The sequence below is a fragment of the Cannabis sativa genome, chromosome 2 (genome assembly GCF_029168945.1).
Source record: "Cannabis sativa cultivar Pink pepper isolate KNU-18-1 chromosome 2, ASM2916894v1, whole genome shotgun sequence".
Lineage (NCBI taxonomy): Eukaryota > Viridiplantae > Streptophyta > Magnoliopsida > Rosales > Cannabaceae > Cannabis > Cannabis sativa.
In genome coordinates, this window is record NC_083602.1 from 3,389,152 (window position 1) to 3,404,430 (window position 15,279).

The 15,279-nt window shown below is 31.6% G+C and overlaps 2 protein-coding genes and 1 non-coding gene across 8 annotated transcripts; 2 read left to right on the plus strand and 1 right to left on the minus strand.

Annotated features, from left to right (window-relative positions):
* Nucleotides 1-2,480: 2,480 nt before the first annotated feature.
* LOC115721011 (auxin-induced protein 15A-like) lies at nucleotides 2,481-3,274 on the minus strand. Its single transcript, XM_030650237.2, has one exon. It carries the CDS (start codon nucleotides 3,051-3,053, stop codon nucleotides 2,757-2,759), a length of 297 nt encoding a protein of 98 aa, XP_030506097.1. The 5' UTR covers nucleotides 3,054-3,274; the 3' UTR covers nucleotides 2,481-2,756.
* An 820-nt stretch (nucleotides 3,275-4,094) lies between these two features.
* Nucleotides 4,095-4,211, plus strand: LOC115721541 (U5 spliceosomal RNA). Its single transcript, XR_004012556.1, has one exon. It is a non-coding gene; the product is annotated as a U5 spliceosomal RNA (small nuclear RNA).
* Nucleotides 4,212-7,662: 3,451 nt separating this feature from the next.
* On the plus strand, nucleotides 7,663-11,476 carry LOC115721003 (protein REVEILLE 8). 6 transcript variants are annotated; one of them, XM_030650228.2, is made up of 9 exons: nucleotides 7,663-8,030; nucleotides 8,122-8,179; nucleotides 8,284-8,407; nucleotides 8,519-8,653; nucleotides 8,793-8,918; nucleotides 9,023-9,129; nucleotides 10,003-10,062; nucleotides 10,927-11,029; nucleotides 11,145-11,476. In XM_030650228.2, exons 1-8 carry the CDS (start codon nucleotides 7,885-7,887, stop codon nucleotides 10,996-10,998), a joined length of 828 nt encoding a protein of 275 aa, XP_030506088.2. In that variant the 5' UTR covers nucleotides 7,663-7,884; the 3' UTR covers nucleotides 10,999-11,029; nucleotides 11,145-11,476. The 6 variants fall into 6 exon arrangements, with proteins under 6 accessions (XP_030506088.2, XP_060965887.1, XP_060965888.1 ...); XM_061109904.1 differs by having other exon boundaries at nucleotides 7,677-8,030; nucleotides 11,127-11,476; XM_061109905.1 differs by having other exon boundaries at nucleotides 7,691-8,030; nucleotides 11,149-11,476.
* The last annotated feature ends 3,803 nt before the right edge of the window (nucleotides 11,477-15,279 follow it).

Consider the following 15,279-nt stretch of genomic DNA (forward strand, 5'->3'; position numbering starts at 1 on the left):
AGTCACAGGCCTAGCCCGCCTAGCCGGGCCTACTATTAGGTACCTTAAAGGGGTGTATTATGAGTGGTTAATAATTTTTTATATTATTTATTAAATAAAAATACATGTAACCTTGAATTGTACTAAAATAGCAATATATCACCGTGTTATTTGGTTCCCTTAGTATTTCTAGACAAATTTGCAACAGACATTATAAGCATTTAAAGTTCACAATTTCTGTCTTAAGTCATATATGAAAGTTTAGTTGTAAATGTAATTGAGATATTTATACATGTCTATTACCAATAACAAACAACAATATTGTGCTATAAGATTTGTAACAATGAAAAACCGGTCTTTCTCAAAAAGACAGCTCATCTTGATCACCCTTCTCTTTAGTTCAACCAATAAGAGCAAGCAAATTATGTAGAAAGATAATACCATGTGACTGTTTAAGGACTATTCTACTTATCTCTAGTTCTCACTATTCATTTGGATAAAGGAAAATCTATATATACCAAATCATATCATACCAAAAACATTGATTTTAGAAAAATGTAATTGGGTTTCCTTAGTATTTCTCTTAGATCTCTTCTTTCCCTTGCAAATTAAATAACATAAACACATTGATCCATCTTAATCTTATTTCTCATTTGAATGCCAAATTATGAGTATAGACAAATCAATGAATATGTCATTCTTCTTCTTCTTCTTCTGATCTTCCATACTCTTGAGACAAAGGTACACACATAACTATTCTTTTGATCTTCTCCAACATAGATTAGAGAGCAAAGTAGCCTATTGGAATGTTTGTAGTCTTCAAAGTTGCTTCTTCAACATTAGAAAGTGACCTCAAATCACACATGAAATCATTATTAGAGTAGAGAATGTGGTAACTTGAAGATTGAGTTTTGTGGTAATGTGCATGTATATATAGATGAATTGGGTTGGTTAGGTATTTTCAAAGAAACACAAGTATTTGAGTCTTCACATGGATTTGTCTTGTGACTCACATATGAATACTTGATTATTGTAACTGTGACATATGTATAGACATGACCAGGTGAACAAACTACAAGGGTACCCCACTTGATACAAAATATTTGCAGCAAAGATAAACCATTTTGGAACATATTTGATTTCCTAATGAATCCTTCAACTACCAAAGTTTATCTTTGTGGCTGTCCAATAAGTTGGTTGTCAACTTTGAATCAAGTATGATGAGTAGGAGTAGGAAGACACAACCATGTGATTGCTCATTAATTGACTCTTCAAACTTCACCATTCATTTCCACACAAAATTTTTCAACATTATATATAGTAGCATAAAATCCTCACATTCTCCACTCAACTCCTCACATTCTCAAGTAATAGAGCTTTCTTTTGCAAAATTTGTAGAACTCTCTTTGATTACAAATTTCTTCCTTCTTCTACCTTTAGAGACCAACAATTATGGGTTTTCGTTTTCCCGGTGTAGTTCATGCCAAGCAACTAATTCAGAGGCCTTTTTCTAGTGCAAAAGATGTTCCAAAAGGGTATTTGGCAGTTTATGTTGGGAAGAACAAAATGACAAGATTTGTTATCCCTGTATCATACTTGAACCATTCTTCATTCCAAGAATTGCTATGTCAAGTCGAAGAAGAATTCGGATTTGATCATCCAATGGGTGCTCTAACAATTCCATGCAGTGAAGATACTTTCATTAATCTTGTTTCAAGCTTAAATGTCTGATGATGAGTATAGATTGATGCTAACTACTGACAAAAATGATTAATTGTTACAATTTTGTATGGCAAAGATGCCAACACCATGTAAATATTTTTTTCTTGGGGACTGAAATGAAAATGTTCTCTAAGAATGATACAAATGAATTACTACTTAACTTTTTCTTCAATGAATTGTTTTATTTGTGTTGACATCTAGAATTCTTGTCCTTAATTATCCTTACTAATCTGTAAATTAATAGTACTATGAATTTGGCACTTCAAATTTATTGTAAAAAGTTCACTAATGCCTGTAAATGACTTTGTAAGTCTATAGTTTGGTTTCTACATCAGTTGGTTTCAGTAAAATCAGTGCCTCATTTGGTCAGCAATTATTGATTTTAGTGATACATATAAGTGATGTCAAATAAAGGCTAATGTGTTTTGAAGTTGGCATAGACAGAAACATTGATTATAAGTATCAATAAGACATATATGAAAACAGAACTCAAATGAGTAATCTCTCTTTCTCTCTCTAAAATCTCTTTATAGGAAAGTGTTTAGTTTTAGTTTTAGTACCTTAAACATGAAGTTTTGGAAAGTGTGTATCTGAAGCTCATTTTTCCATGTAGAAGTTATTGTTTCACTCAAGTCATTTGGCTTAGAGAACACATTTTGTAGTCCTTTGCCTTGAGAGTTGAGATAAACCCTTCTAATTTGTAGTTATGATTTTTTTAAAAAAATTCCAATTAATTTAGTTATATTTATCCACTTGAATTAGTATACCAGTTAAAGATCAGGGAAATGAAAGCTGAGCACTATCAAAGAAAGTAACAGTGCCTTCGTTTTTGCAGCAATTATTGTTTGTGATTCACAAATATTATTAATGTTGAAGTTGATTTTAAATTCTTCTCAAATAAAGGGCAGTGATGAGATTTGAAGTTAGGAAAAGACAGAAAAGAGAACAAGTGTTGATCAAATGAGTCATTTCTATTTACTATTTGGGGTGAAGTATATGATGTACAAAATTGTTTAATGTGAATCTAGCTATGTCAGTGCTACAAATTACAGTTATCAATTCAACTGAGAGGTGATATCAATAAAGATGTCTTCACTGCAAGGAATTGTGAGTCCGCCCATGGGATGTTCATATCCGAATTCTTGTTCAGCCATACTAAGCAAGTCTTGAAATGAAGGGTCATTTAGATACGAAAGAGGCACTACATGACGCTTCTTCTGATCTTCTCCAACATAGACAGCAAAGTAGCCTTTTGGAATGGTTGAACACTTCAAAGTTGCTTCTTTGATGCCTGAAAGCGATCTTCGAAGAGCCTTCTTACCCTGAACAAAACGAGTCAATCCAAATGCCATGTTGATATTCCTTTGTATGATTTTTGTTTAGAAGAAGTATTAGAGTAATTCAAAACAATATTTTGTTGTAGAGAATGTGAGGACTTGATGATTTGGTTTTGTGGTTATGTAGCCTTATATAGATTATTAGATGAATGGAGTGTTGGAATGCATACATAGCCAACAAGTGGTTCCTAAGACATTTGGGATGGTTTGACATATGTGCAAGAAACATAAGCATTTGAAATTCACATGGCTTTGTCTTCCAAGTGATATATGAAAGTTTAGCTGTAATAGAGCCCACTTGAGCTATAAGATTTGCAACATAGATAAACCATTACGAAACATATATAATGAACTAGCTTATCATCCATATCTTTTCCTTCTTTCTAGTTCAATTAACAAGAGAAACAAAGTTATAATATTGCAGACAACACCATGTGATTGCTGAAGGACTATGCTTCTTACTAGACCCCATCCAACTACTTTGGCTCTTTGGTTTGCACTACTCATTTGAATGAAGAAATATGTATATATTTATACCTACCAACTAATATCCCACCAATTAATTCTGAGAGTTGAGATATCAATCTGCAAAGAATTGTAATTTCACCTTATCTATAATTTTCATATCTGAAAACTTCACCAACATAAGGTAGTAAGTAAGACTTGTTTGATCTCTGTCAACATTGATTGTAGAGTAATATTTTGGAATGTTTGTAATCTTCATTTTCACTCTTTTGATATTGTGTACTTAAATTTTTGTCCATTAGCTAGCTACATTAATCTTCACCCCCTCATTATATTATTATAAATAAAAAAATTTGAAGCCAAAACAAACAATAATATATGTTTGTAGCCCATTGCAAAAAAATAATATATATATTTGGTTGTTCTATTCCAATACATTTATTTTCCCAGGAGACTAGCGCAATGAGTGGGTGCATATGAGCTACAACAAGAGACATTATTGTGAAAATATCCCACATCGGAAACAGAGAATAGAAACCAAGTAAATCAACAACTATAAGAACACAAGTCTTTAGTCTGAAAAATTCACGCAGCCACGCGGTGAACACAAAGCGAACTATTCTTTCGCCTTTTACTAAAGAATACCGTGTGTTCGCCGCTATTAGTGGCATACGCCTATTTTTGGAGAGGTTTCTTCATTAGAAGCCTCTATAATTTTAGTTCACAATGCAAAATTTCCTCAGGCGTATTTACATCAAATTTTACCACGAACATATCAAATTGCTCAAATCACTCAAATCATCTGCATTGCACTATTGAGAAATTGAAAAATAAGCTAGTTGGTTTGAAAAAATGGTCAAAAAACGGAGCAACACGAACATTCCTAGCCGTTAGGCCTTAGTGAAAATTATAAGACCGTTTCTTTCTAGAACCCTCAAGCCAATTGGTTTTTTTTGTTAAACTTGAGAATTGCTAGGAGTTAGTCTAAGTTTAAGGCAGGAAAATTGATGGTATGACTAAAAACCTGATAAGAGAACTTGCCTTTAAGACCCTGCACTAAGAAAAAAGCTTATGCAATTTAAGCAGAGAAAAACTATTTCTTTTTAATAATCAGGGTGTGCAGGTTCCATTCAATTCAGCTTGATGCAACTCAAGTAGCCTAAGAAAGTTTGAGACTTTTTAGCTTCTCTTTTATCTTTATGAACTTACTCTGCTGCTTTTGGATCGTTATAGATTGATGATAACTACTGACAACAGTGATTAATTGTTACAATTTTGTATGGCAAAGATGCCATCACATTCACCATGTGAATATTTTTCCTTTGGGAATGAAATGAAAATGTCCCACAAAAGCTTTTCTCCAGTGAATCGTTTTTATTTATGTTGGTACCACTTTCTAACCCCATGATAGAGTTTTGAGATGAGGATTAGTCTCTGGTAATAAAATTTCTTGCAAGCTCATTTTTGACCCCATGTCTCATTAAACTAATTAATTTCGGTTCTAATTGGTAGAAGCTACTCCCAAGGGAAATGAAATACATATTGTGAGTTTGTTCCTAAGAGTCCCTGCAATGAAAATACAACTCAAAATATAATAGAAGATGAAAGCTAAGTTATGTAGTAACAAACAAAATAGAAGCACATGTCCAAAAAAGAAAGAAAAGAAAGTTGTAGCACCCATCAAAATCAGTTTCTTCATTTCAACAGATCTCAGTACAAGCAATGCTTGTGAGTGATTGAGTAATGTTATTTTTTACTTAATTCTTCTCAAATAAAGGCCAGTGAGCTGAGCTTTGAAGTTGGCAAAGAGTGACATTGATTTGAAAAAGACATGGCAGCAAGAAAAATGGAATTTAATTTAAATATGAACAAGTTTTAATAAAATGAGTCATTTCTATGTACTAGTTTCGCAACCTTTTTCTAAGAAAAAGGGTAAAAGTATGTGTTCTACAAAATTGTTTTCTGTGAATCTAACTATGTCAACACTACAAATTACAGTTATCAGTTCAACTGAGATGTTTTGGAGTGGTTGAAGACTTCAAAGTTGCTTCTTTGATGCCTGAAAGCGATATTCGAAGAGCCTTCTTACCCTGAACAAAGCCAGATAATCCAAAGGCCATGTTGATCTTCCTTTGTGTGTTTTTCTCTTTAGAAGAAATATTACTATTAGAGTTTACTAAAATATTTTGTAGTAGAGAATGTGAGAACTTGATGATTGAGTATGGAATGCATACCTATCTAAGGCTTGTTAAATAAGTGGTTCTAAAGACATTTGATAAGGTTTGAAAAATTTGCAAGAGACGTAAGTATTTGAAGTTCACATGGCATTGTCTTCTAAGTCAATTTATGAAAGTTAAGTTGTAATTGAGACATTTATACATGTGATCTGTTCAGCCATTACCAAGAGAACAAGCAACATTATAGCCCACTTGTCCTATAAGATTTGCAACAATGACACATATGATGAACTAGCTCATCTTGATCATTCTTTTTTTTTTGGTTAAACCAAAAGAGCAAGCAAGTTACCCTTAAAAAAAAGAGCAAGCAAGTTATGTAGACAAATTAGAAAACTAGGGTGTAAATCGCAAAAGAAAATACTTAAGGGACTTTTTTCTAAATGGCTATTACATAGCTTAGTGGTTCCACACTTCTCCTCATAAAGAGGAGGTCACAAGTTCAAAAACCCCCTCCCCAATGTCAAGAAAAAAAAAACAGATCTCATAGTCATTCAAAATAATCGTTACTGGTATTGTTGATAATTAAACTATAAGAATTATATTTTGGGAAAAGACTCACTTAGCCATATTATAGGTCGCAAAATTACAAAGTTTAAAAATAAAAGAGATATTTCAACCAAAAATAAATTTGAGAGTCTATAATATTGATGCACATATTTATCAATACCCCAACTAGAATAGGATCCCTTCAGCATTTTGATAACTGTCTAAGAGTTGCTTCCAATTAGCACAAAAAGATGCTTCCAAGAAGCCACTGTCCGTCTCCATGAATAACAAACAAGCCACAACCTCGCCGATCAATGGGCCAGAAAAGCTGAACCTGTTGGTAGCCACCCACAAAACCAATCCCAAGTGATCTCTAGCTAACGACACCACACCCATAGGCTCATTCCCCACCTTAACGTCACAATCGATCTTGATCCAATCTTCTGGGGGTTGGGACCAAAGGAGAGAAGTAACAAGTGGATGAGATGGAAACAAACAATTACTTATAATCTGCATAACAATGAGAGATAGAATTAATATAATATTGGAAAATTTTACAATGCACCCTTATAAATGGGTTGCATTGGTGCATGCCCATTTGTTTCGTAATCCAGAAGATTTTTTTAGTCCAATTTTTTTCGTGATTGTGTACGTTGTAATTATTTAAGACATTCTGTAAATTTGGAGAAATTTAAAATAATTTAAGATCATGAAAATAGGGTTCAAACAGTCTGTTGCACTCGTATAAATGGTTGTTCGAACATTGTTTTTTACATTGTAATTTATTCTAAATTTCTCAAAATTTTGCAGGATGTCTTAAATAACTATAAGGTACACAACTATGAAAAAAATTAAACTAAAAAAAATTTGTTAGATGCCAAAACAAATAAAAAATATATCAGTGTACCTCTTTTAGGGGGTGCATTTTAGAATAACCCTATAATATTTAATGCTACACAAAAAATTATTGTGGATGCTTCTACAATGCATCCCTTTAGGGATGCACTGATGTATCATCTTCCTGTTTCAGCATCTAAAAGAAAACTTTTTAGTTTATTTTTTTATATTTGTGTACCTTATAGTTATTTAGAATATCCTACAAAATTAAAAAAAAAAAAAATCATGATATAAAAAATAATGTTCAAACAATCTATTTTACACGCTATAAAATAAAATAGTCACGCGTGCAATACACTGTTTGAACCCTGTTTTAAGCATGTTAAATTTTTCTAATTTATTAAAAATTTTGAAGATATCTTAAATAATTATAACATATGACCATAAGAAAAAAAATTGACTAAAAAATACTTTCGAATGGATACCCTTTAAGGAGGTGCACTGTAGAATATTTCTATTATTTTGTACCTTATCGTTATCATTAAGATTGAAGGGACTTAATTGCAAAAACAATTGTATTAAAGAAAGAAATGATACATGGTAAGAAATCTCCCGCGTACGTGGAGGAGGATAAAGCTTAACCAGAAAATTAAATCGCCGTAGTCCAAATATTAAATCGCCGTAGTCCAAATAATTGAGCGGCCTCAAATTGCTCACCTCTCTCTCTCTCTCTCTCTCTCTTTTCAGTTTGATTTTCTTTCTTCTGTGTGTTTAAGCTCAGTGATCTTCGTCTATGGTGGTTGGTCTCCGTTAAAGTAAAGATGAACTCTAACCCTTCCAATAATCCACAATCAACGACGCCCGCCGATGCCTCAGCCAAGAAGATCAGAAAGCCCTATACCATAACCAAGTCCAGAGAAAGCTGGGCCGAGGAAGAACACGACAAGTTCCTCGAAGCTCTTCAACTGTCAGTATATATATATATATATAAAGTATATATGTATAACTATTTTACTTTCAGTTCTCAATTATGTTGATTTGAATTGAATTTTGTACAGGTTTGATCGTGACTGGAAAAAGATCGAAGATTTTGTGGGTTCCAAGACAGTCATTCAGGTTTGTAAGCTATGTCAAATACAGTTTTTTACTAGAACAAATTACGAGTTTCTTTGTCTCGTTTTTGTGTTTGAAATTTGAATTGAATTGATCTTCTTCTGCAGATTAGAAGTCATGCCCAGAAATATTTTCAGAAAGTGCAGAAGAACGGGACTCTTGCTCATGTTCCTCCACCACGCCCCAAGCGCAAAGCTGCACACCCTTACCCTCAAAAGGCATCCAAAAATGGTTTGTTCATGTTCATGTTAATGTTAGAAGATAATAATATGCCATTTTGTGTAGAATTCAAGCTAAACAAGTATTTTTGTTTTTATGATTTGGGTTATCTTGTATTTTCAGTTTTGGTTCCCCTTCAAGCTTCCTTAGTTTATCCTTCTTCAATGAATGCTTTGGTGCCTGCGTATTCAACATGGGATGAAGCTTCTTTGTTGATAAGTCCCACTTCAAGTAAAATAACATCCCAGGAAGAATTTGGTAATCTTCAAGCAACTCAAGGCATGCATTTTTTTATTTTCTTTTTGTGTGTTCTGTATTAGTTGTAGTTTTGTGGTTTTGAATTTTGTTAAAGGGAACTTTCCAATGCTTATTATTGCATACAACGTTACTGATTCAGCTGATATTGCATCAAAGGGGGCTACAAGGAATAGTAACAACAGTATTTGTGGCATTGAAAGCTCATGTAGATCAATACCAGGTTCTGAGATACCAAAGCATGGGAAACAAGGTTCTGTGCTCCACGGTAATCATCCAAATTATAATTAAATTTCAATTCATTGGACGAATTATGTTGAAGATGATCAGGTTGTTAATTCTAATGATCTTTTTTATTTTTCCTATCTACAGGACCAGATTTTGCTGAAGTTTATAGCTTTATCGGGAGTGTCTTTGATCCGGACACTAATGACCATGTACAGAAACTCAAGGAGATGGATCCCATTAATTTTGAGACCGTGAGCTTCTTCTTCACCTTTTTCGTTCCTTCATTAGTTCATTCTTTCTTTCTTTCATCTAGAACCTTAAAAGAACTAGTTGCAGGAAGTATATTTGGGTTCCAGTAATATACTATTGCCAGTTTGGGTTTTATAATTTAGTCATTAATACTTAATATGTCTTCTCATGTATCATGCCATCTGAAACTGAAGAATTTTTGTCACTCTAATAAGAAAGTATATAAGAAAAGAGAATTGCTATTTAGGTAGTTGCGTGTTACAAGTGATTAGCGGCTTTTTCATAGTAATTATTAAATTAAAATATGTGGGACCTAGTATTAAATTGCACCAATAGTAGCATGACATCCGTAGGTAGTGTTGAGCACCGCTAATATGCTGAAGTTCCCAAAGGTGGCATAAAGTTATATTGGCAACCAATTGTCAGCAGCTACTATGTAAACCTTCGATCATGAACGCTAGAATATTATTTATCTCTGGGGCTCAGTAACAGTACTTCTACTTTGTTCTGCCTTATTTTATGAATGGGATCATATTGATATAACTTGTAGATCTGATCCATTGGTCCACCTTTAAAAGCTGGTTTGGTTCAATGAAGCCGACTTGTCTATGTAGTGAAAGTTGTCAGAAGTGAAAACTCGTGTTACTTTTAAGTTATCATGTTAGACTTCAATACATTTTGTATTGCCCACATTAGCACATAATATATTCGTTTGACTAAATTTGCTTCAGTTATGCATATCATATTGATTTGTTATTGTTAAAGGCGCCAATCTAAATCTAATGTAAATCAGTAAATTAACTGTATAATTTTTGTTGCATAATAAAATTGAACATTTGAAGTAACGTGCGTTATTGTATTGGTGATTCTTACAGGTTTTAATGTTAATGAGAAACCTCACCTTCAACTTGTGTAACCCAGATTTTGAGCCTATTGTAAGTATTACCATTCCTTCTTACTAGAAATATGTCTATATGACCCGTAAAACTTTTATCTAATACACATACGCTACTATTTTCTTGGGATGATGTATGTACATATCTATATACAAACATTATTAAGTAGTGATTGTTTTAATTGTTATTTTTTAGGTACGTTTAGTATTTTTGGTTCATGGATTAACTGGAACTCTATTTTCTTTTCACATGACGTTGTATAATGTAGTTACAGGGGACCTCCCTCTAATTTTTAGGAAATTTTGAATTATTTAAGATATTAAAACAGTGATTAAAACAATTTGCTGCATGGTGTTTGTTTTGCGCGTGCAACTTACTGTTTGAATTCTAATTTTGGCAACTTAAATTTTTCAAAATTTTCAGAATTTGTAGAGGTCCCTGTTACTATATTATACACTATAATGAATTTTTGTTTACAGCTTATCTATGTATTGGAAATATTAAAAGTATTTATAAATAGTGATTAAAAACAATCAACAAGGTTACCTGCAATGTAGGTGTTGTTTATTGACTTGATTGTTTATCACCAATTTTATCATGTGTTACCAATATTTTCTTTAGTGGCTCTAGGTTAGATAAAAAAAAATTGCAGTGTCTGTGTTTAGAGATTACATGTTGACAAGATCATAATCCTATACAAAAGTCTAAACCAGATGCTTATAGCAGCATAACAGAGAAAATTTGTAAAAGGATTTACAGTAAATATGTAATAGCAATAAGCTGCTAATAATTGAGAATACTCTCCTCGTCATCATATGACTTCTCTCAACTGTTTGCATAGCCAGAAATTATGTGACTTCTCTTATTTTAATTGGTTGATTTGGTTGGTTTATTCGGAGAAAGGTTCTGTCATCTTATGGCATCAACGCAAAATCGATGGGAATTGCTAAGCAGAACTGTGATCTGCCAGTTTGAACTACCTAGGGTGTTTACAACTTGCTGACTAGTATGTCTTCCTTCTCATCTTTTTCTCTGTTCTTTAGTTTCTTTACCATCCTTTCGAACTTTCGATCCTTAATACCGAGTTCCCATTGATGCTATAGCTTGTTTTGTTATGATAGGTAGGATCATGGCTCTAAAATGTAAATGGTGCTAGCACAGCAAGCCACATATGAAACCTTTAGTTTAGAGATGAATGCAACCACAACCTTTAGTTTTGTAATCATCTTTATTCTATAGTGTTTGGTGGCCAAAACAGAAAGGGATAATGGAGTCTTAAGGTTATTCTGTTTATTAGGCATTCTTTAACCAGAGAAGTGTGTATATTGTGTAATATTCATTTTGCCTTGAAAAATGTAAAAAAGCCCTTATTTTTATCAATTTTGCAGGGCTTGTACCCCTAAAGCCATGTATTACAAGCATTTAAATGATAATACACTATTTGCAAAGTAAAGACTTTGAAGAACTTTATAGGATTTTTGTAGTTCTTTGAAGGGAATTTAACATAACTATACACTATTTATAAAGTAATTATAAAAAAAAACATATAAAACATAATATGATGTAAACACATATAATATTTACCTTTCAAAAAAAAAAAAAAAAAAAAACACATACAATATTTATCAATGTATCTTTTTCAATTAGAAAACAATTTGTGTTTCGCAAGCGGGTGTTTTAAATATTTATTTTCAGTAGTTTAGATATTTTTTTTATCTTAATTTTTTATTAATTTTATTATATATTTACTGGGTATGATTAATAAATAAAATATTTTAAAGATTAAAATGATAAAATAAAAACTAAAATCTAAATTTTAAATTATAAAATTTATAATTTATTGAACATAATTAAAATTAGGTACAAATCTATCCTTAGTATAAGTATTACAAAAATAGAGTGGATCAATAACTTAAATATGAACTTGCGTATAAATTTTTCAGATATTTTTAATTAATATTTATTATGAAATTTAAATTATATATAGTTCCTACTACATTCAAAGTTATTGTTATCACTGTAACTCATCTATAGTTATTACTACATTCAAAATTGTTATCAACATTGTTGTCTTCATAATGTACTATAATAGCATAGGCATTATTTATAATAATTGTATCTCATTTTACATTCAAAACTGTTATCAACACCTTTGTCTTCATAATGCACTTTAGTAGTGTTAGAATATTTTTTAGTCTATTATTTATGTTATTTTTAAAGTTAATTTTCTTTTTCATTGTCACTTTTTGAAATATAATTATACTTGCTTTCTTTAATTTCAAGTTTCGACACTTGGAATGTATAAATTAGCCAAATCTCACAAAAAGTTGATTTATAAAAATGAGAAAATTGTGCAAGAAAATAAAGCTAAAACTTCAAGCCTAAATTAGACTATGTTCTTATCAAATTTTGGAGAAAGTCAAAACATAAGTTCTAGATCTCTCTTTTATCTTTCCGTAACATCTTAAATCGTCTAATTCTGAGCAATATCGAGAGAATTATGGTCAAAATACTATCAGCCGACGTAGTAGAAAACTCACTGCCCAAGTAAAGGGGGTTGTGCCTAGGCCCGTGTTTAGGCCCGTGTCTAGCAATCTATGGAGGACGTGAAGATTTGGAAACATGGGTCGAGGCATAAGATTTCCATGTTGAGACCCGCCCCTTTAATTTCCAAAAAGATGATATATTTTTTTTTATCTTTTTTTAGCTATAAAAAGAGTGGGACTTTAATATTTTTCAGCAAGCAATTCAGGAGTACGAAAATTGGAGAGCAAAATCAATCGCGAAGGATTTTTCAACGGGATTTTCAACATTCTTTTCTTTTCTATTTTCTTCTTCTATTCTGAATTAATATGTGTGAATTTGCTATGATGAACATGAGTAGCTAAACAATTTATTAGGGGTTAGGTGAATATTGTTTGACATTAATTTATGGTTTTAATGTGATTTAATTTCTCTCAATTTCTATGTATTCTATTTCATTCGTGTTTAATTACTTTTAATTGTCTGATCACCAATTAAATATTTATGATTTTGATGCGAAATCCGAAAAATGAGTCTCAATTATGCTATAGTGAAATAGAAATAAATTTTAATATAAGACAAGAGTACGTATATGGTTTGGATAGCTTATAGGGTTTTTATGTTTAATGCTTTTTACATGTTTAATTTATCACGAGAGTAGAAAATTTGCATGTAATTGAGATTTATATATCTAAGAAAACTATAAATTACTTGAGTAAATCTGCTATTGCATAAAATTTAGTAATAGGAATTGAATCATGTTAGACCATAATAGATAGATACAATTGAAATTATATCCCTAATTTTACATTTATTGTTAAATCTCTTATTTGTTTGTTTTATTTATTTTTGCTTATTTTATTTAATTTCAAAGTTTATTTATTTGATTGCCAAATAGAAACAAGAATTCAATTGATTGGTACTTAGCTACAGTACTCGTGGGAATGATCTCACTTACCTAAGTTTAACTTGTTAAAACGATACGTATACTTGCGTGTTAAAATATCACAACAAGTTTTTGGCGTCGTTGTCAGGGACTGTTTTAGTTAATATCAATATAGTTGAATTCTATTCTAATTTGGTTTCTTTTTATTTAATTTTACTAATGTTTTACTGATGTGTTTAACCTGTAAGAAAAATCTAGATGCTATACCTTGTGAATTTTGTCCAACAACACAATGAGTCATTCGATTCTGCTTGGGCGAGATTTAAAATGCGCAGAGAGAAATGTTATCCCAATTTTTCAAGTGAGTGTTTTACTTGGTTCTTTTATAACGGACTTGATGATGAAACAAGAAGTTTGGTTAATTATGGAGCAGAGGTAATTGGAGAGCCTTTGTTAAGGAGAGGTCATGATGTAATAAATCTGTTGAATGATATGGCGGATTTTGATTACAACTGGCATTGGGATCCATCACTTTAGGATTGGAGTCACGAATACTCTCCTTATTACCCAAACTCACCCCAACCAACTGAAGAAGAGGAGAATATACTATCACTTCTACAATCACTTCTAGGAGAGATTAATCACTTGACGGACATGGTAAGATCTTTATATGATAATTTAATGGCGCATGATTCAGAATGTAATAACTCCAATAATGAAAGTTATGAGAGTTGTCTGAATAATGAAGAAGTGTCATTAGTTGAATACATGGAAGAGAATGAGCCTACAATTGAAGATCAAGGGCATTAGGGTTTACCAGGATTCGATGTATTGGTTATACGTCAGACTGGAGCAGTATTGACAGTGGAAAAGATATCATAAACTTAATGTTATATTTTTTCTAAGTCAATGTCACGTAACTGATCATAGATCATTTGATATCAATCCTGAGATGGTTAAGCTCTAGCTTAAATGTATTGTATGAGCTCTTTTACTTGTTTGTTACAACTTACTCGTAGGGATAATACTTACATCTTGAGAACTCGGTAGTGCAATTGAGTGGGAGTGTTAATCATAGATATAGACATCTATAGCTTCCATGTCCATTAAAAGTAAAATGATAGTTTTCTTAGAGCTTGACTTAACGCGATAAATGATAGAGCGCTCATTTAGGTAATTATATTAGTTTCCCAAAATATCATTTACAAGTAGCTAAGTGTTTTAATGATAAAATACATTAAAGGGTAAAATAATATTTGTATCCCTTCTCGATGTAAACTGTCTATAAAGGATCAATGATTATTGTGATTGAAATAATGGATAATTTATAGCATATATATATTTGGTATATAGAGTGTTCTATGTAGTTAAGAGTGCAATTCTAAATCTATAGTGGAGTCGTGTGGAATTAATAAGTTAAGCAATTTACTCGATAAATTTAAAGATTTACTTATTAGGAGCTTGGTTACATAGGCCCATGGTCCTCATACTAACTGAGATAACATTGTTTTGTAGTCTCAATTAATTGATTTATTTAATCAATTAGGATTTTAAATAAGACTATGTCTTATTTACGAATTTTAATAAGGAAGGGCATGTTTGATAAGAAAAGAGAATTTAGGAGTTATTTGTTAATTAAAAGATCTTGGAGGGTCTAGTTAATAAATATATTCAAATAGTAATTTTATTTAATAATTAATTATAGTTATAAAATAGATAAAGTTAGCATTTAAATTAGTAGAAATGATAATTTTGAAGAAAAAAAAAAAGATTGTCTCACTTTTGGAAGCAAAAAATATTAAAATTCAAACCATGAGTCCTACTAATGAATTCGGCCAAGGCTTTTA

Coding starts and splice junctions, on each gene's coding strand:
- LOC115721011 (XM_030650237.2), bottom strand. CDS start 3,053: ATGGCATTTGGATTGACTCGTTTTGTTCAGGGTAAGAAGGCTCTTCGA.
- LOC115721003 (XM_030650226.2), top strand. CDS start 7,885: ATGAACTCTAACCCTTCCAATAATCCACAATCAACGACGCCCGCCGAT. Junction 8,031..8,121: donor TTCCTCGAAGCTCTTCAACT/GTCAGTATATAT, acceptor AATTTTGTACAG/GTTTGATCGTGACTGGAAAA. Junction 8,919..9,022: donor ACAAGGTTCTGTGCTCCACG/GTAATCATCCAA, acceptor TCCTATCTACAG/GACCAGATTTTGCTGAAGTT.